Source organism: Struthio camelus, chromosome 3, assembly GCF_040807025.1.
Source record: "Struthio camelus isolate bStrCam1 chromosome 3, bStrCam1.hap1, whole genome shotgun sequence".
NCBI classification, from domain to species: Eukaryota; Metazoa; Chordata; class Aves; order Struthioniformes; family Struthionidae; genus Struthio; species Struthio camelus.
This window is the reverse complement of record NC_090944.1, coordinates 53,093,356-53,113,219: the sequence shown is the minus strand read 5'-3', so window position 1 is coordinate 53,113,219 and position 19,864 is coordinate 53,093,356. Positions and strand designations below refer to the sequence as shown.

Here is a 19,864-nt window from a genome sequence, read left to right as displayed (position 1 = left end):
CTGAGAGGTCCTAGCCTGCTCTCAGACTCCCACACTGGCTCCACTTTCAGTTCAATGAACTGTTTTCTCTTTAAGTACCAGCCTGTGTAAGGCTAATATAGAGTTTGTTGCTGTATGTTTCCCTGCCTGAGAAGTCATGCCCACAGCAACCTTTTCACCCTACAGATGTTCCTTCAGCCTCTGTAATAGCCCCTCTTGCTAGCAGTGCTAGGAACCTGCACACCTTCTATGCAGTCCTCATGAAGTCGGCTGCTTCTGACATTTAGGTATGGAGGCCTAACTTTCTAAACACACAAGACTCTGTGTTCAAGCAGATGGCATATTTGGGGACTCTTTAGAGCTGTGAGAGAGGAATGGATCATTTCAAAAAAAGCTCTCTTTAAAGACAGAAAGTTGTATGTTCTATCCAAGATTTACTTTTTGATGTGGCATTTGAATGCAAGAATGAAATGTGTCAGGGACTTCTTTCATATATACTCTTAAAAATGAGTCTATCTATCTATCTCTGCACTTGTCATGGATGAGTTCAAGAGGATGATAAGTTTGGTTTGAGCAAATGACATAAATTAGACAAACTTTAAAAAACAAATTATCCAAAAGAGCAAAGCTGTGTTAGTTCAGGAGCAATGGAAATTTGTCTGTCTAAACGGAAGGAGAAGGATTTGGAAGACCCCAACCCATTAGTCAAGCTTCACAGATGTAATATTTTGCCTTGGATTCACTGAAATCCCTGGGATCAAATGTTCTGTTTTACTGGCAATACTGCAGTATTTATTACAGGTATTTCAGTGGCAGCCATTTCAAATTCCTATTTATTGCTTTGAAAATTAAACTGACATCATTATGTTACAACATTTGCTATTTTAGAGATACCACTTCTTTAAGCTATGTAAATGTAGGTTATTTGAACAGTAGATGAAGCAATTAAGTATGAGCATTTAAATTACTACTCTACTGATCATCCTCTGAGATGTTTTATAAGATTATATAGACCCTATTTCTGAAAAGTAAGTTATGATTTTGGGCATCAAATTGATACCTCCTTAATGAAGCCTATTTTCCAGTAACAAGTGCCTTATATTTTCAAAAAAATGATATGATTGCTCAAAGGGTGCTGCAAAATTATATTGCAAGGCAAAGTAATCCAAATTGTAGCACCATAGTAATTCAGCTATGTTGCTTGTTGTACTTTGCAAATTCATGTAGAGTCCATGTGAATGCAGTCTGACCCTGGAAGCTTACAAGGGTTTCATCCGTAACAGCTTGAAAAGAACTAGAATTCTGTTTGTGAGATCGCAGCCAAAAGTCATTGGTGCTACTGGCAACAGTCTTCAGAACAGACTCGTGAAGAGAAATTGCACAAGGGGAAGAAGAATGAAAACAGACCTACAAAATAATGATCTAAGACCACAGTGCACTTAGAATGTTTCCTTTTATTTTAAATATACCTATTACAATAATTTGTTAGGCATATATAGAGCACTATTATTTACATAATTCAGTGTTTATCCTTTTGGGAGAATTCCAGTGCCCAATAAATAAGAGTCAGTAAGCTGCTTGTTAACTGTGTCGGAATCAGAGTTCTGAAAGATTAATTTCACATAAATGATGAAAGTCCTTGAAATGGTTACAGTTACCTGTGGTTTCATACAGTAGGTATCTTCTAACTGCAGTCAAATTGTGTTCAAAACTGTGAACATAGTTGTAGGTAATCAGAAGAAATTTTAACAACAACATCAAATTAAAAAAATACTGACAAACATCAGTAGCTAAGCGTCTACATTTTTCAGATGCATTTCAGGGTGATGATGTTGTTCAAAGGGAACACACAAAGTCTGGTAGAATCCCTGTTATAAAATGTCTACATCATGGGGCAAAATATACAATCACTAATAAATAAAAAATACAGCTTTTTACAGGATCTCCTACTAACATGGCATCTTAAAATGTGCCTGCAGATTTTCATTACTTTTATTAAAATCCAGTTTTCCATAGTTACTACTTCTTATGTATATATTTATGCATTATATATGATATATATAAAACACATAAAAGTCAGCACAAGAAATATCATTATCTGAGAACATGAAGCAAGGGTTCATATCGGATCCCATTCAATGCTATATGTGTAAGCTCGAATAAACAAGAGAGGGACTGTGGTTCTGATCTTGCTCTAGGTCAATACATGTGGGCCCATATTTCCACATTTAGAACTTACTGTCTTTACTGAGATCATACCAGTCCTGTGTGTCAATCACCCATGTTATTGTGATTCAACAGAGAAAGTGGGTTTGAATCTACACAAGCAGCAGGTATTTCTCGTAATTCTCATCAATACATTTTGGAGGTCAAGTCTGTGGCACGTAATATGAGTGGCTAAATATCTATGACATTCAGCTATGGCACTCAGTATTGTTTCCCCAACATACAGAAAGACAGAAGGGAAATGTAGCTCATAACTATCAGGCATTTATCCTAGCAAATGTAATATTGTCACATTACCATGGAACAGAAACTTTATCATCATTTATTGACAGTATGCCTGCTTATTCAACAAAACATTTTGGATTTTAGCAGCATTACAGTTTGGCAAAGAATAGTTTCTGAATTACCTTTGTTACGGTTTTGAATCTCTGGCACATTTAAGACATCCACCTAACTACTCTAATAATATTTTAAAGCAAAATCAATGTTTGATATAAAATAACAGTTGTGTTGTAAATGTGGAAAAATAGTCTACAAAAAATAAGTATAAAAGTGATCTCAGATTTATGAATGTGTTTCATATAAACAAGTCCAGGTGACTCATCTGTGTGTTAGAAATGGCCCTTGCTAGGCTGTGTCACGAATGTACATCACATTTTCACAGTTTACAATAACACAGTTAAATTCACAATGTGATGACACCTTATATAAGAAAAATATTATTTTACAAAGTATACATTTGGCATCTGTTTTTAGATTTTAAAATTTTTGTGTTTCTTTTTCGGTTCCTTTTTTCTTTTTCCTTTTTTTCTTTTCTTACAAAATAGTGCAAAATTACAGTGCGTTAATAGAAGATTTTTTCAAATCCTAATAAAAAGTCATTATGTTTAACTGTTTTGCTCATTCAGTAGAAACAGTTTGGCACATTAGGATTTTGTACAGATGGAAAAACGCTCACTTTGTTCTCTTCAGTATATCCACCGCATCTTTAAAACATTAAATTGCACCACAGGAGTTAACTTTCCATACTTTTTAATCTCATCTCTTAGAACATATGTGTTACAAACAAAACAGCAAGGGAAATTGTAGATTTTAGGGTTAATTTATTTGCCAGACAACAAACATGAGACTTGACTTTTCATACCATGTCATAAGGAAAAGGATTGATGCGAACATTTTTACTGCTAAAGTGGCTGGTTATAGCTTCAAGGTTCTGTGGAAAGAACTTTATCCCAACTTCATATATGTAAGTGCTGGTTTACCGTATATCTTTCAAAATTTGCTATTATACATGCATAAATATGGATTCAAACTAGCTCTATCAAGTCAGGAGGGTATAAGGTCTCATCAAAATATATTTTCCACTGGGTTAATCCATATAAAGAATAGCAAACAATTGCTTTTGCTGCGAATTTGCAACAATTAAATGATTTCCTTAATAATTATTTACTTAGGAAATTTAATGAAGAATTTTCCCAGCTATGAATACTTAATTCATACAACCTGGCACCATGCTTTAAAAAATGCCAATACTCTGTTATTTTACTCAGGACACTAAAGCCCTCGTCGTAAACAGGCACAGTACAGGCAGGACGACTATGAGCTTCTTAAATCATCCTGTAGTAAATGTGCCCAGAAACACTCTAAGGCAAGGTGTCAGATGAGTCTCCGTTCAACTCTTTGCCTCCTTGGCTGAAACTACTGACAGAGCTAATTGTATGAAAGTTTCTGTGGTGTGGCTATCAGTCCATGAGGAACTGGAGTGAGATCTCATCATCGTCTACTAGAGGCTGCCAAACAGCTGTCTACACCAATCTACTCATAATTCAGGCTATAAACCTAGAGGTGGAAGGGCTCTGTGCCGTGTGACCAAATATCTGAACTATCCACTGCACAGAGACTCTTGGTCTCAGTTAATTGCATAGAGAATATGGCAACATAAAAGAGAAGATTCCCAATTAATTACTTTTCCAATAGAGTAATTAAATCACTTTTTCCAGTACAGAAACTGCAGTGTGATATCCCTAGGTCTAATTATTCCTCATGAATTTGTAGTTTCATCATCTGTATCACTCTGTGGCATTTGTGCCATGAATTAAAATTATTACTGAATGCTTTATTTAATCCATTTATTGGCATTTCTGTAGCTTTTATGAACATATCCAACCAATATGAATTTTGTACAGATTTTCTAAAGGTAGAACTGGCAAGACCACTAGAACTATTTACTCACATTTTAGAAGGGAAACATCCACAAATAAGAAGGCTGTTTCTTGCCGAAGCCATTCTGCTCTAGGCCCAATCCTGTATTCCTAACCTGAGGATCTCCCAAGTCACCTGCTGACTCCAATGGGAGATTTGCCTAAGTGAGGAGTAAAAGATTAGGCTGAAATAGCTATTTTGTATGAATCATGTGAATTATCTTAGTTTCTGGGCAGAAACTGAACCACAGGAAGTTCCATCTGAACCTGAGGAAAAACTTCTTCACTGTGAGGGTGACAGAGCATTGGAACAGGTTGCCCAGAGAGGTGGTGGAGTCTCCTTCGCTGGAGATATTCAAAAGCCGCCTGTATGTGATCCTGGGCAATATGCTCTAGGTGACCCTGCTTGAACAGGGAGGTTGGACTAGATGATCTCCAGAGGTCCCTTCCAACCTAAACGATTCTGTGATTCTGTGATTCTAGCTAACATTTCAAAATCACTTACATTAAAAAAAACAGCTAGAACTGTGAACCAATATTAATTACAAAGCCCCCCACCTGTAGATAAACAAACACTTCACCTTGATTCTTTTCTCAATAGCATACTATTTTTGACCAAGGAAGCACTTGGTAGATTTAAATAGGTCAGAAGCCTTCCTAAAGATACCTAACCGCTTCCAGAGTCAGTCTGCACAGACAGACTAATGTGCCCAGTCTCTCCGAGACCCTGGACCTCCTGTTACCACTTTGCGTACGTGGTTGTTCAACCGCAGAGTCCCATCTGGAATGAACCAAGTATTTCCCTCCAAGAGGAAATTCTGGCAAGGTCAAGACTCATCTTCCCCAGGGTACACTTTGTCCAGGCTGAACATACATAGACGTGACCAGGTTTTATGTTTTTTTCCTAGCAAAGTCCTTTTAAATACTATCTCAGCAGGCCTTGGCTCCTCCTTATACCACATCCAATTGCACATACCACGCCTAACATAGCGGGGCTGTAAAGTGGAGTACCGTACTGTGAGGTGATGGTGGCACATATTGTTTGCTGAAGCAGAAGAGTAGGCCCAAGGTCTGCTGGATAGACACTAAACCAGAATTTGTCCGAATAGTTTTTAGTTTGGAGCAGACAGTCTACTCATAGGGTGCTCCCCTTAGGCAGTGGGATGCAAAAGAGGTCACATGAACTCCATTCCCAACTACAGTAATTATACTGTTTGAAGCCCCAATACATTAAAGCATTTAAGATGCTCTTAAATTTAAGCATGTGCTTGTGTCTCATGGCTATAAGCATGTGCTTAAAGTCTTTCCCGAATGAATGGGACAGAATGATTTACCTCAAAAAAAAAAAAAAAAACAAAAGAGATAAGGATTCTTTGTATCAAATATGAAATATGATCAGCTTACTGACAGAGTTCACTTCTCTCCCCCAGATGTTATTTTTTTATCTAATACGAGAGATAATACAAGGCCAACATGAATGTCATTCATAAGTAATCATCAGCAGTTTTCGGTTATTTAACTGAGGCTGGGCTGATTGGAGGTGGGGAGAATTACGTGGCACCATTTTTTTCCTGAGAGCCCATTTTGAGGAGCAAAGATAAATAGCTAGAGACAGTAACTAGTTATTTGTGCTCAGTAATGCCAATTTCAAACATCTTGTTCAGTCTGCATGAACTCTAAAAATCCCCAGATTCCTGCTCTCTCAGTGCAACATTCATTTATGTGCCCTGTTTCTTAAAAGACAAATATGTTGCTGGCCGTGTCTTGTACATTGTGTGAGCCTCACTCAAGCTGCTTGTTCATTGTGATTACAGCCATCTCAGATGGGAAAAGGCATTCAAAGAAGCTGGCAAACAGGAGTCTTTAAGGAATGGAGAACTCATATGGAGCAAGAGCTGCTGTGGTCACTGAGTGTCTGTGAAATGAAAGGAAAAGTCTGCTTTGGAAGGATCTGCTGTTGGTTTATCTGGTATCCATTCACATTCAGTGGGCTGGTAATATGTCTGCAGTTAGTACTTTATCTGTTTTGGATCTTATTTTCTGCACCGATAAAGACAGGAATGTTGATAGCTCAGTGCAGGACAGAGAGCCTAAAGCTGTCCAGAAGAAGGCATCGCTAGGAACTGATAATGATTACTCTGTCTTGAAAAATATAGCGTTGCAGAAGATGTTGTTAAGCCATATTGCAATGACTGCAGAACTAACTTGTAACTAGTGAATGTGTGCCCAGATTATTGCAGGCTGGCACATAAAATAGGCTGAGTGTCTGAAACAAAACTGTTGAGAAAACAGTGGGAATCAATGTGATTTCTCATCTTCCATTTCTTTTGTCATGTACAACCGTTTTCTTTTGCCAGCGTTACCAAGGCACAAACAATACCGTGTTCTCTATTTTAACCAACTCCAAGTTATTTTTCCTTCCATGATTTATTGGTTTTGCCCATTCTCCTTTCAAGTGATTTACTATTCAAGTCTCTTTATGCTAATTGTTTGTGTAGAAGGGTTCACTGAAGGAATACAATGCTTAATGTCACATACAGACTGGAATCAATCTTCTGGGAGTTAAGTGTCTAGGTTTAGTTATACTGCCTTTACATATGCATGAAGTCCAGCTATTTTACATCCATTGCTTCGTGTCAGGTACCATCCAGTTTGGACATTTCTGAAGATGCTTAAATTTTGTCAGCAAAAAGTTCTTTACATTCCGCGCTGCTTAAGGCTTGACAAAACCTCTAGCTCCCTCTGAAAACTTCATAAAATGGCTGGATCATTTATGTTCCACCCCATGCACTTCATCCTAATACCTTGCTGACACTTCTGATGTCATTTGCTTAGGCTATGTTCATAATTCATAGTCGTTCCAATGTGGATTAGATTTCTCTCCCATTTCATTAATCTTTCAGACAATTTGAGCAATGCATCCTGAATGCAAAGGAACATACAAGCCTTTTGTGAAGGTTCTGTGAGGAGATCAACTCTGTTCCCAGTTGTAGCGAAAGACTTTCAAATATCTTAATGGTTCAGCAAGAGATTAGCCGTGCTGACCTGATCCAGTGCTCACAGAATTAATGACATTACCTACCGGCTTAAAATTCAGTGTATATTTAAACACTTCCCTGCATAGACACCAATTGATACTTGTAGTGATAAATCATCTATCTTCTCATTTCATTACTGTACATACTTACTAATAGGAGAATTCATGAGCTGACTCTTGAAGACAAGAGACCAGTCTGATTTGACTTAAGACCTTGGCACAACACAGCTTCAACTACCTGAAATGAGGAATGAAATAAGGGATTGTGTACATTCACCAAAGGGTGAATATACTTCCACTGAGATTAGTGCAAAGAACTTCCAAATTCCAGCATCAAAGGAATCAGGTTATCCAGCCAAAGCAATGACATATTAAGTGACTGAGAATTTCATAGCCCTCCTGAAAACCAAAAAGTATTGTGAAATTCTCTTAGTTTCTGTTCTGTAGGCTTTAGATATTTGCCTTCAAAATGACAGAAATACTGTATTACTTCCATGCCTGTACTTTACTTTTAGAAGACTGGGTTTCATTATATTGCATTAATGTGCAAGGTAAACTCTTTCTTCTTGTTTCATATGGAAATGCTGGTGAATTTAGGAGGTTCACAGTATCTTATAAATTAGCTTCTTAAGAGTGCAATAAATATAGCAGAAATAAATATCTGCATCAGAAAACAGCTTTTGAAGCCATAAGGAAAGTACAGGTATAATGCTATAACCATTCCAGTGCAGTTTCCGACTTCAGAAATATTACTGTTACTCTTACAGGCTTCAGTGTTTGTGTTCCAGTCTAGGGTAAAAGAGCTATCAGAAAAATTACCTTCTTTTGCTAAATGTTTATCGTTGTTCATCTCTTATCCCTCACTTCAAAACAGTTGTCTGCAAGTTTAATCTTAAGTACTTGATCAGTTACTTTGTTAGATCAAGGTCTTATATATCAGTTATTTTTTTTCCAATCAAACTTTTACATTTTTGTCCTTTTCTATATGTGGCTTCATTTTCCAGGCCTTAGGTTAGTAGCAGGTTATGTATTTGTTCACAATAAATTAGAAAAGACGATATTATCTTATATCTTCATACTTTGAGATCTTTGTGTGTTATTTCCTTTACTTAGGGAAAAGTCTAAAGACTCTAAATTATTTGGACCAAATGTTCAACTTTTAACGATCAGGAGTATGTGCTGACTTCGTGCAAGACGCTTAGCAATGAGTATGTATCTTTTTACATTTCTTTTACTTCAGTTTCTTTTATAATTCTTTCTTTAAAGAAAAAGGTAATATATTCAGAAAAAAAATTAATATAATTTAGAACATCTCCGAAAAATAATCACAAGACTCAGAGATGACTACAACTCAGTAGGAGCTGTGATCTGTAATATTTTGATGTAAAAAAAAAAACAGAGTGGCTTTCACTTGGAACAAAAATATATCCATACATCTATAGCATTAACTCAGTCTTATACCTATGACTATATAGCAGTCAGGTGTTTACATCTTGCTGAAAGAGTAACAAAATCAAGTGATACATGTGTTAAAAACATATTTTAAACAAACAAGACAAAAACACATTTTAGTATTTGTTATCATAGCAAATATAATACTCATGAACATATTTATATACTTAAATTTTGATAGCATCTACTGCTGCCGAGTACATTTGTTTATACCTGCCACATAGCCTATTTTCCAAAAATAAAATTCGATAGCTGAACTGATTGAGTATGTTGGCCTGATACTTGATGTAGACTGAATTTCAGCATTTTTCTTTCAGTGTTTTTTTCCACATTAATCAGCTGTGACAGTAAGTTGCCCAGCTACAATTAAAGTTGAACAAACCTTTACAGACTTGAGGAATAACTCATAATTATTCAAAACATTATATGAGAAAAATTGGTAAAGCTTCTCAGTCTATTTTCAAAAACTTGTTATTACTAGCTGAATACTATATATGAAGCTGATGCAATCAAATGCCTATATTCAAATTTGTTTACTTATTTATCAGTTTAACACCAGTTACAACCCTGGCTCGGGTAAACAATGCATGAGACATAATGGGACTTAAGCACATGCTGAATTTAAAGGTACTCAAAAGCTGAATGAATCAGGGCTTCGGTCACTAAGATTATCCATTTTCTCTATATCTGACATCTTTATTCTTAGGAGAGTAAGAACAGATATATTCCTGAAGTAACTTAATGGGTCTATTCATTAGGAAACTCATTTTCCTTTTTAGAAACAAAGACTGTCTACTATTGTGATAGCTTTTTAAAACTATATTTCTAAATTCATTACCCTTAAAAAGAGGTGCACACTGGAATAATGGCAGGTATTGAACTTTACTGTGTTCCTAAGTTGTAAGATGGACCATAAAAAAACTTTACTGTCTTTTGAAATATTACAGACATTTCAGACTAGAACAGCAAATTATGTTCTTAAAATTCTCTATAGTACTTTAAGAGTTGTGTCCTCATTTTCCAAACAGGTTAAACAGATAATCTAATGTGAAAAGAACAGTGTTAAAAATGACTACTTTATGTGTAAGACTGGGACATATTCCACAGAAAATGTGAAAAACCCTCATTTAAAAATTATAGTAAACAATAAAATATTCTTCAGTGCACATAACTAGTACGTACATTATAATTTAAAACTGAGTATTGATGACTGCTGCTGCTGATCTTTTAAAATTTCTTATAAAATATAAATAAGATAGCCAAGAGAGGAGAGCTGATAAACTATGACCTAAGGTTCTCTTTTCCTTCCTTCTTCTCTTCTGCTTTCCTCTCCATTTGGACTAAGGATTCTTTCAGATACTTCAAAAAAAAAAAAAAAAAAAAGAGATTAATTCCAGAACCATTTTTCTAAGTTTCCAATGGATTTATATTCTTGGTGTCTTTTCACATGATCACAAGCAAGACATGCGTGTGATTCCCAGAACCTAGGAAGATGCACCGAGAAATCCTTCTTCCAGTTGAAATAGCTAAGGTACATCTTGTTGTTTTTGTCAAGCATCAGAAGATATTCTGCCAGCTCTCTGGGGGAGAGAAAATCTTCTACATGTATGAATGAGTCTGCTGGAATGTAATTCTCATAGTTTTCTCTGGAAGGGCCCAGTACAACTGGTACTGATCCAGCCAGAAGAGCATTGTAAAGTTTCTCAGTAATGTAATCTTTGTGGATTGAATTTTCAAATGAAAGATAGAATTTACAGGTGGAGATAGTTGGAATCAAGTTTTTATCATTGACATAGTCTCCAAAGGCTTGTCCATAGGTATGGATTTCAATATATTTGCTAAGCTCATTGTAATACTTGACTCGAGCATGCTCAGGGTTCCAGTTACTTACAACCCAACACACCAAGTTTTCTTTACTTGGCACTTCAAATGTAAAGGAACTTGTACCAACCATCATGAAGCCATAAGGCACCTGAATATCTGAATCGCGCCGATAAGTCAGGGTCAGGTTAAAGAGATGTTCAATGCCACTTTTTTGTGGAGTATGAGTTGGAGACTCCAAATTCATCCAAATCCACTTCTGGAATGGTGGCCTGGCTTGCTGAGGTAAATTAGTTAGATCCCAGCTGATGTCCCTGTGATGAATGAGAACGGCGTGGGATCTGTTGTATAGTGAACGGTCAATAGTCAGATGGCACCCATGGATATTGAACATCGTTTGGCAGGATGTTAGATCAAATGTCTGACCAAATGGCCAAACCCAGATCAAAATAGTTGTTTCATTAAAATTATCAGTTTTAGAAGAAAAGAAGCTCTTCATTTTCAAAACTGAGCTGGCTGATTCTATAGGACCAGAGATCCAGCTGTTTGTTGGTTTGATATAAACAAGTAAAAATGCCATGAAACAACCAAGGACAATGAAGATAATAAAAAATGGCCGGAAAATTCCTTTAGATGTCGATGTCATAATTTGTTCTGAGAGAAAAGAAGAAGAGAGAGAATAACATCAGGTATTAAATTACAAGTAAATATCCTGTTAAAACAATCAGACATCAAAATGGATAGAACTTCAATATCACAGAGCTGTAACCTCATAAGCTTCTGAAGTGGAGTAGACAGTAGCAGTGATGCGCATGTGCTCTTGCGCATCACACATGGCAAAGCACTGGAAAATGTGGTATTTTTCCTCTTTGTATTAAAAGCTAATTTACATAAATTGAAAGAGTATGTGGTGTATGTGTATGTATCTCACACTTTCTGTAACTCGGTATCGGTTTAAAAAGCCTTTTTGTTTAGAACTTAGGCCAAGAGTTTAAGAGGCAGACAAGGCAGTCAAAATTACCCTTTGATTCTGTCCTGTGTCTAGGTGAGGGACAATATGCTGCACTCTTGGTCCATTCATATTTGTGTGTATATACATATGGAGGATGCGGGGTTAGGGGAATGAGAAAGGAAGGGACTAGAACTTTAAATCTATGTTCAGTAAGACTTTTAGAAATTCAGTTTATGCCTGATGTCTGCAACGAGATGAGCATACATGCCTTCTCTTTAAGGCTCCCAAAATAGCTAGGCAAGGAAAGCAGGAATACAGGTTCCCAGCTCTCCTCTCCCCATATGCAGCATCACATAGATTCCACATAAAGAAAAATGAGCAATAAGATATCTTTAAACATTTGATTATGTTTTTATGTCACAGCTAACAATTAGGAAAAATATAGATATACCTCATCTTTATAAGACACCATTATTTCCATGCGGAAAAATGAGAGAGAAGTTCATGTACTCTGTTTGCCCTCTTTTTGATGGTCTCTTCTTGGAAGAAGTGAAAAATCTCTCTGCAAAACTTCTCTTCCAAATGGTTCTTGTGAAGTGTAGCAAAGTTAGGGTTTGCTTATCGCTAACCTTTGCTCCTGAATGTAGCCCAAGAACGTAGAGGAGTTTTAAAAATAAAAACAATCAACCATGTAAAGAGTGCTATGATATAAGAGGAAGAAAGGAGCAGCTGCAAGTTACCAAAAAGAGGTGTTCTGAATATACAGGCCTATTACAGAAAAATAATTCTGCAGTGCATTTCAGTTACTATAAAATATTTGCTTGTCTTCTTTTTTTCTGCATATTTTGCAATGATTTGGGTTTCATTATCTTTACCAGTTAGTTCCACAAACATTGTTATAAAAAATCATGCCTAAATATATACACAAAATATATACCATAAATATATAATATATAACATATGCATTCAAAAAATAAAAAGAGAATTTCAAGCCTTTTAAGTCAATTTTATAGCTCATCACATCTAATCTGTGAAATAAATAATTAAATTCAGCATGAAGGCATGGTAGAATGTGATTCAGAGGTCCTTTAATGCAACATACATTTGCTGCGTTGTAAATGTAAAAACTGATGTGTGAGCATATCAGCACAATTATAACAAAAATGTCTTTACAGTCACTGTTGAGGGAAGGCACAGGAAGGGAATGCCATAACTAGCTCTACTCTAACATTATATTTTACGGAAAAATGCATTTTCCTCTCTATCTCCCTATTTTGGAAAGGCAGATAGTCTTAAGTTTTTACTTATTAAAAAAAAAAGTGATATACTGAGGCTGAGTCTTTTATATCAGCACCTTTCTTTGTGGATATAGTTTAGCAGGTCCTCTCTGCTCTTAGCAAAATGGTTGCAAAGGGAGTTAAGGGGAGGAACTGTTGTACCCATGGTATTTCCACTTAGCCTCATCAGTTAAATTTCTTTGACTGAAATTGTTGGTTTTACAATACATCATAGTGGTAGTTTTTTTTAGCCTATATCGATTCTGCTGGAAGTATGTCTGGAAGAGAGTTTATGACCCACCAGAGCAGAAGGATTTTATCCTACCTTAATATTATGAGAGTTAGAAAGGGATATCTGACAAATAAAGGATTTAATTTAAGGAGTTCTAGGAAACAAAACTCAAGGAAAAATAAGACTAGAGATAAGGTCTGAGCCAGTCTTCATTTGACTCTTATTATCTGTGCTGTTGAAGCCAACACAAAAAGTATAGTTTTTCCTTAACAGGGCGAGCTGAGTTTGAAGAGTAGGTTGGGAAAGGTGTCTACTCAGGGAGACTCATCATTTTTTGTGGAACAGACCAGATAGAGAATTGGGAAAGTACCTTAACATTGTGCCCTGTAGCTTAGTCACACTGCAGTTCAATGCTCCCTGACAGAGCTTACTTTATACAAAGCTCAGCTGCTAACTGATGAAAAGCCGTGCATCATCATATGGTAATTCTTAAACAGCATAATATTTGTGTAGGAAGCTTTTGAATTACAGCATCAGTGTTCATGTCACAGGGGTGAGGATAAACACTCCTTGCTTGTGCTAGAGTATCTATGGAGTACGTTTACCTATTTTATCACTTCCGGGTGTGTTTTCCCACATTGCTTTGCAGCCCTGTTGATTCATATGTCCAGTACTGATTACGGTTCTTAGATTTGGCCTTTCCTCAAAACACTAGTGCACAGCCAGGATAGCGCTTTCTAGTTGTCCATCCTCTGGATTCAGAGAACTAAGCATTCAATATGCAGTCTCACACACCCATTAGGAGCTGCGCAGACATCCCTGGGATGCCTCACTCTGAGGCTACTGCTAATGGGATGATCGAAAAGGGTTATCGAAACTAGAGCCATTAAAACCTGGAATGAGAGGCTTGCAAGAAAGCAGAAGACTACAACAGTCTTCTAGCAGTATATGTCTACAGCCTGAGGAGCTGGGCAGGATTTTGCCATGGATTCCCATCCTTTTATTATACTTTATGGTAACACAAACAATAAAAATTAAGATGTGCACTTGGAATAGCAGTGATTTTTGAACACGAAGTGCTAACCTCAGAATCAATAACCTCTGTGCCACATAAGGCAAACTGAGTAACTCATGGAATGGATGAGCAAACTCTGCCTATAGGGCTTCTGGGACTTTTGACTCCTGGTTTTGGGACTCCTGGTTCTCATGGGGGACTTTAACCACCTTGACATCTGCTGCGAAGAGAGCACAGCTAGGCACAAACAGTCAAAGAGGTTCCTGCAGAGCACTGAGGATAATTTCTTGACTCAGGTGGTGGAGACGCCAACGAGGAGAGGTGCAATGCTAGACCTTGTACTAACGAACAAAGAAGGTCTAGTTGGAGATGGGAAGGTTGGGGGCAGCCTTGGCTGCAGTGACCATGAGATGGTGGAGTTCAGGATCCTCCGAGGAGGGAGCAGGGCAATGAGTAGGATGGCAACGCTGGACTTCAGGAGAGCTAACTTTGGCCTCTTCAGGGACCTACTTGGAGGAATCTCATGGGGTAGGGCCCTAGAAGGAAAGGGGGGTCCAGGAGAGCTGGTTAATAATCAAGTATCATTTCCTCCAGGCTCAAGAGCAGTGCATCCCTCTGAGGAAGAAGTCCAGCAAAGCGGGCAGGAGACCTGCCTGGATGAGCAAGGAACACCTGACAAATCTCCAACAGAAGCAGGAAGTCTACAGAATGTGGAAAAGGGGACAGGCCACCTGGGAGGAATATAGGAACATTGTCAGAGTGTGCAGGGATGCGACAAGGAAGGCTGAGGCCCATTTGGAATTAAATCTGGCAAGGGAAGTCAAGGACAACAAGAAGGGCTTCTTCAAATACATCAAGAGCAAAAGTTGCTGAATGCCTTCTTTGCTTCAGTCTTCACTGCTAAGGCCAGTCCTCAGGAATTCCAGACCCTGGGGACAAGAGAGGAATGATGGAGGAAGGAAGACTCTCCCTTGGTGGAGGAGGATCAGGTTAGAGATCTTTTGTCCAAACTTGACATCCATAAATCCATGGGCCCTGATGGGATGCACTCACAACTGCTGAGGGAGCTGGCAGATGTTATTGCTAGGCCACTCTCCATCCTCTTGGAAAGGTCCTGGAGATCAGGAGAGGTGCCTGAGGACTGGAAGAAAGCCAGTGTCACTCCAGTCTTCAAAAAGGACAAGAAGGAGGAGCCAGGAAACTACAGGCCTGTCAGCCTCACCTCCATCCCTGGAAAGGTGATGGAACAGCTCCTCCTGGAGGTCATCACTAAGCATCTGGAGGACAGGAAGGTGATCAGGAATAGTCAGCATGGATTCACCAAAGGGAAATCATGCTGGACCAATCTGATAGCCTTCTCTGATGGAAGGACTGGCTGGGTAGAGGAGGGGAGAGCAGTGGCTGTTGTCTGCCTGGACTTCAGCAAGGCTTTTGACACTGTCTGCCATCACATCCTCCTAGGTAAGCTCAGGAAGTGTGGGCTGGATGAGTGGACAGTGAGGTGGATTGAGACCTGGCTGGATGGCCGAGCTCAGAGGGTTGTGGTCAGTGGCACAGAGGTCTGGTTGGAGGCCTGTAGCTAGCGGTATCCCCCAGGGATCAGTACTGGGTCCAGTCTTGTTCAACGTATTCATCCATGACCTGGATGAAGGCACAGGGCGCACCCTCAGCAAATTTGCTGATGATTCAAAACTGGGAGGAGTGGCTGACACACCAGAAGACTGTGCTGCCATTCAGAGGGACCTGGACAGGCTGGAGAGGTGGGCGGAGAGAACCTCCTGCAGTTCAACACAGGCAAGTGCAGGGTCCTGCCCCTGGGGAGGAAGAACCCCAGGCACCAGTCCCGGCTGGGCGTTGACCTGCTGGAGAGCAGCTCTGCAGAGAAGGACCTGGGAGTGCTGGTGGACAACAAGTTAAGCATGAGGCAGCAATGTGCCCTTGTGGCCAAGAAGGCCGACGGTCTCCTGGGGTGCACTAGGCAAGAGTGTTGCCAGCAGGTGGAGGGAGGTGATCCTGCCCCTCTGCTCAGCCCTGGTGAGGCCTCACCTGGAGTACTGTGTCCAGTGCTGGGCTCCCCAGTACAAGAGAGACATGGCACTCCTGGAGAGAGTCCAGCAAAGGGCTACAAAGATGATGAGGAGACTGGAGCACCTCTGCTCTGAAGAAAGGCTGAGGGAGCTGGGCCTGTTCAGCCTAAAGAAGGGAAGACTGAGAGGTGATCTCATCAATGTGTACAAGTATCTGAAGGGAGGGTGTGATGAGGATGGGCCCAGTCTCTTCTCTGTGGTGCCCAGCGACAGGACAAGAGGCAACGGACACAAAAAGAAACACAGGAGGTTCTAACTCAACCTGAGGAAAATTTTCTTCACTCTGAGGGCGACAGAGCCCTGGAACAGGTTGCCCAGAGAGGCTGAGAAGTCTCCATCTTTGGAGATATTCAAAACCCGCCTGGACATGGTCCTGTGCAACATGGTCTAGAGCACCCTGCTTGAGCAGGGAGGTTGGACTAGATGATCTCCAGAGGTCCCTTCCAACCTCAACTGTTCTGTGATTCTGTGAGTCCCTCACACAATCAAGCAGCAGCACAATGAAGGCCTGTGGTAAGTGACTGTCGACAAATAGTACTTTCCTTGAGATGTAATTTGTACATCATGCTAGGATATATAAGTTGTATTTATTTTTTCTATCTATCCACTGGAATTCATGGAATTTTCCCTCATATTCTCTAAAATACGGAATCTTTTCCGTATTTAACATTTCCTTCTTCCCATCTGTGCCCAAGATAACTAACAACCTCCTGTTGCGGTTCTCACTGTAAAGGTGAGGCTACAGAAACATTCATTATATACAAGGCCTCCAGCCAAGTAACCTTAGCTTCTCCTTCCTCTTTCATGGCTTTCCCTCAACCACAGAAGCACAAACTCCCTTTTGCAGATACCCTCCCCCATCAATCTCTGGCATGCCAAACTCTAAAAGAAAATTTTGTTAAAGAAATGTGTTTACTGAAACTGTTCAACTGAAAGGATTCCATACCTTTGATAGTTTCATTACACAGTGCATTTCAGAGTGTTGTGTTATAGTAAGTATTTTCTAGGTGCTTTTTCCTGGCTGAAAGTATAGTATTTCATCAGTAAAGAAAATTTTTCTCAGTACAACACTTTGTGAGGCTCCTTAAGTGCAAAACTTTGCATTCCATCAACAAGCAACTCCATTTAGTAGCAGCATAAACAAGGAGATAGTAATAGGGTACCAGCAACTTTAACCCCAAGTACACCAAGCAATATTTGCAAAAATAAGTCTATTTTGTAAATGCATCTGTGAACTTTGTGAGCATCACAAATTAAATAAAATGAAATTTTATGGAGAGTTTTTTATCACGACTCCTTTACAACAAATGACTTCTCATTCCAGAAGAGATAGACGTGCCATTTTCCGGTCATGCAACACTGCAGGAGGGAGAAAAGGTAACTATTTTAGTCAATAATATCAATGCCTATTTTGCGGGCATATCCTGCCCCCAGCTTCTTTGGTGTACCCTCAAAGTCTTGCCAGCGTGTCAATATATATCACAGCTTGAAGAAGTATGACTTCCGTTACTAGTCTAGTACTGAGATCTTCCAAAGTGTGGTGGCAAGGTCAGCACTATGATTTTTCAGTCCAACAAATGCTGGCCACTCCATCCACCAAAAACTACTCTAGTTAGTAGAGCTAGTCACTGCAAGTCTTCTCGAAGAGCTAAGAGGTTTTTTGAAGGATCCTAAAGTGTATGGGAAAAAAGGTTTCCAAAAGAGGGAAGGGAGACTGAGGACAGGATTTTAAAATTCAGCTGGAGTGAAAGAACAGTGTTATTTTTGAAGCCATGGAAACTAAATAATGAATAACAATTATTTGTTACTTTTCCTGCTTTAAAATTCTTGTGTGTTCAGGGCTGGACTATCATCTTTCACAGCTGCTTGATCTCGGAAGTACTTAACCACCTCAGGATAGTTTCTAAGGATCACTCCTTGGATCAGACTGAACATCTCTGGCATGAAGGACTTTTTTTTTTTTGCTCAAGATTTAGAAGCAGAAGAATACAAAGGCAAACAGAGATGTCACAGATAGGCCCATTTAGAAGCAGGGAGCTAGCTACATAGACTCCCTGGGACTGTCAAAAGAACAGTCAAATGCAGTGGGAACTGATAGGAATCACGAGTAAACAAACATTTACTGGAAAGAACGCTACTTTGAGATTGCTCACCCCCTCCTCTGGCAGTTGCAGGAGCTCCACCATGGCATATCTACATAGATGCAAAAAACTGTGTCTTCTTAAACGACACTTCAAGTTTGCTGCAGGTGTTTTCCCCTGCAATACTAATAAAAAGGTGATTGCCTCAGGATAGCCTGAGTGTAACTTCTTATCTCCAAGTCACTGTTGTGTGGACATGCCCCAAGCTGCTTTTGCTGTAGTTGTCTGAGACTAAAGGATGCTTCTTCCCGACAGAATTAACTCTCACAGCTCCCAGTTACACCTCCTTTCAGCAACTGGCATAGTGGACTTTTCCCTACTATCTAAACATGGCCTTGCTTCCATGCCCGTCCCGTAAATTTCTGAAAGCAGTCTAGTATGAAAACGTTAAACTGAACTGCATATGGTTAAAAGCTTTCAGGATGAAAGCTGAAAGAGCTGATAATCTCAGATTGCATATTTTTGTTCTATTGTTGTTTGCAGCATTCTTTTTTTTCTCCTCTTGTCCTCCTTTGTTTTCAGGTTATTTGTTTAATTTCAGTAATGTATTTGCACTTGGAGAACAATAAGGAATTGTTTTATTCAACAGTGGTAATTTTTGTTATGAACAGGTTTAGAAAAATCATTTAAGAGCACCCCGATGACAGGTAGACAGTGAGATAGATTGTTTAGGGATAGTGCTGAATCTGTAGCTGGAGATTGTTAAGAACAGGTTAGACAAGCATCACTCAGCAATGACAGAGAGATCAGATTCTGCCTGCAGGCCCTGGGGCTGGACTAGATGACCTCTCCTGATTCCTTCCAGCCTTAAGTTCAGTGGAATATTAAACACAGTCTGTTGTAAATTACATCTAATAAAAACACAACCTGACATTCTAAAACTTCAGAAAATTACTGAAAGCATAAATAAATAAACTGCACCCTGCCCCGTCATGAAACTTTTCTTCCAAACCACGAAACTGCCATATTACACACAGCGAAATTGTAAAATAAGCTGTGAAAAATTACACAGACAATTAAAAAAACCTCCTATTTTCAAAGGCAAAATGTAAAGCTTCCCAGATGTTGTCTATTACTAGCTGGGGTACTGCTGTTTTTTTGCGAGTCTCTGAATCTTGTCCCCCTCAGGCCTTGATGTGCAAAACCCTATTCTCCCAAATGCTATGCAACATACAGCATGCAGCTATGGCTCAGCAGCTTCCAGCCTTCCCCTGTGACTGTCGTCTGTGCTCTCTGTCTCCCAATGGCACTCACACTGTCCTTCTCCAGCTGCGTAGGCAACAGTTCAGTGGTTCTTTTCTGTGATCCAACTGTACAACAAACGGCTTTGCTAGTCAGGGAAGCAGCGTCTCGCAGAATAACAGAGGCAAATGGCTACAGCATTGCTGTTCATACTGGAGACACCCTATCTCCAACCCCACAGACATCTATGAAAAAAAAAGAA

General features: G+C 39.2%; 1 protein-coding gene across 5 annotated transcripts in view; it reads right to left on the bottom strand.

Annotated features, from left to right (window-relative positions):
* Positions 1 to 1,408: 1,408 nt before the first annotated feature.
* FUT9 (fucosyltransferase 9) overlaps positions 1,409 to 19,864 on the bottom strand; it is a 112,230-nt gene continuing 93,774 nt past the window's right edge. For 3 of the 5 annotated variants that reach the window (XM_068937825.1, XM_068937826.1, XM_068937827.1), the window contains one exon: positions 1,409 to 11,370. In XM_068937825.1, coding sequence (XP_068793926.1) covers positions 10,283 to 11,370 — 1,088 coding nt within the window. In that variant the 3' untranslated portion in view covers positions 1,409 to 10,282. Of the gene's footprint in view, positions 11,371 to 19,594; positions 19,848 to 19,864 lie in introns of all 5 variants that reach the window. The other 2 variants (XM_068937829.1, XM_068937828.1) reach the window with 2 other exon arrangements.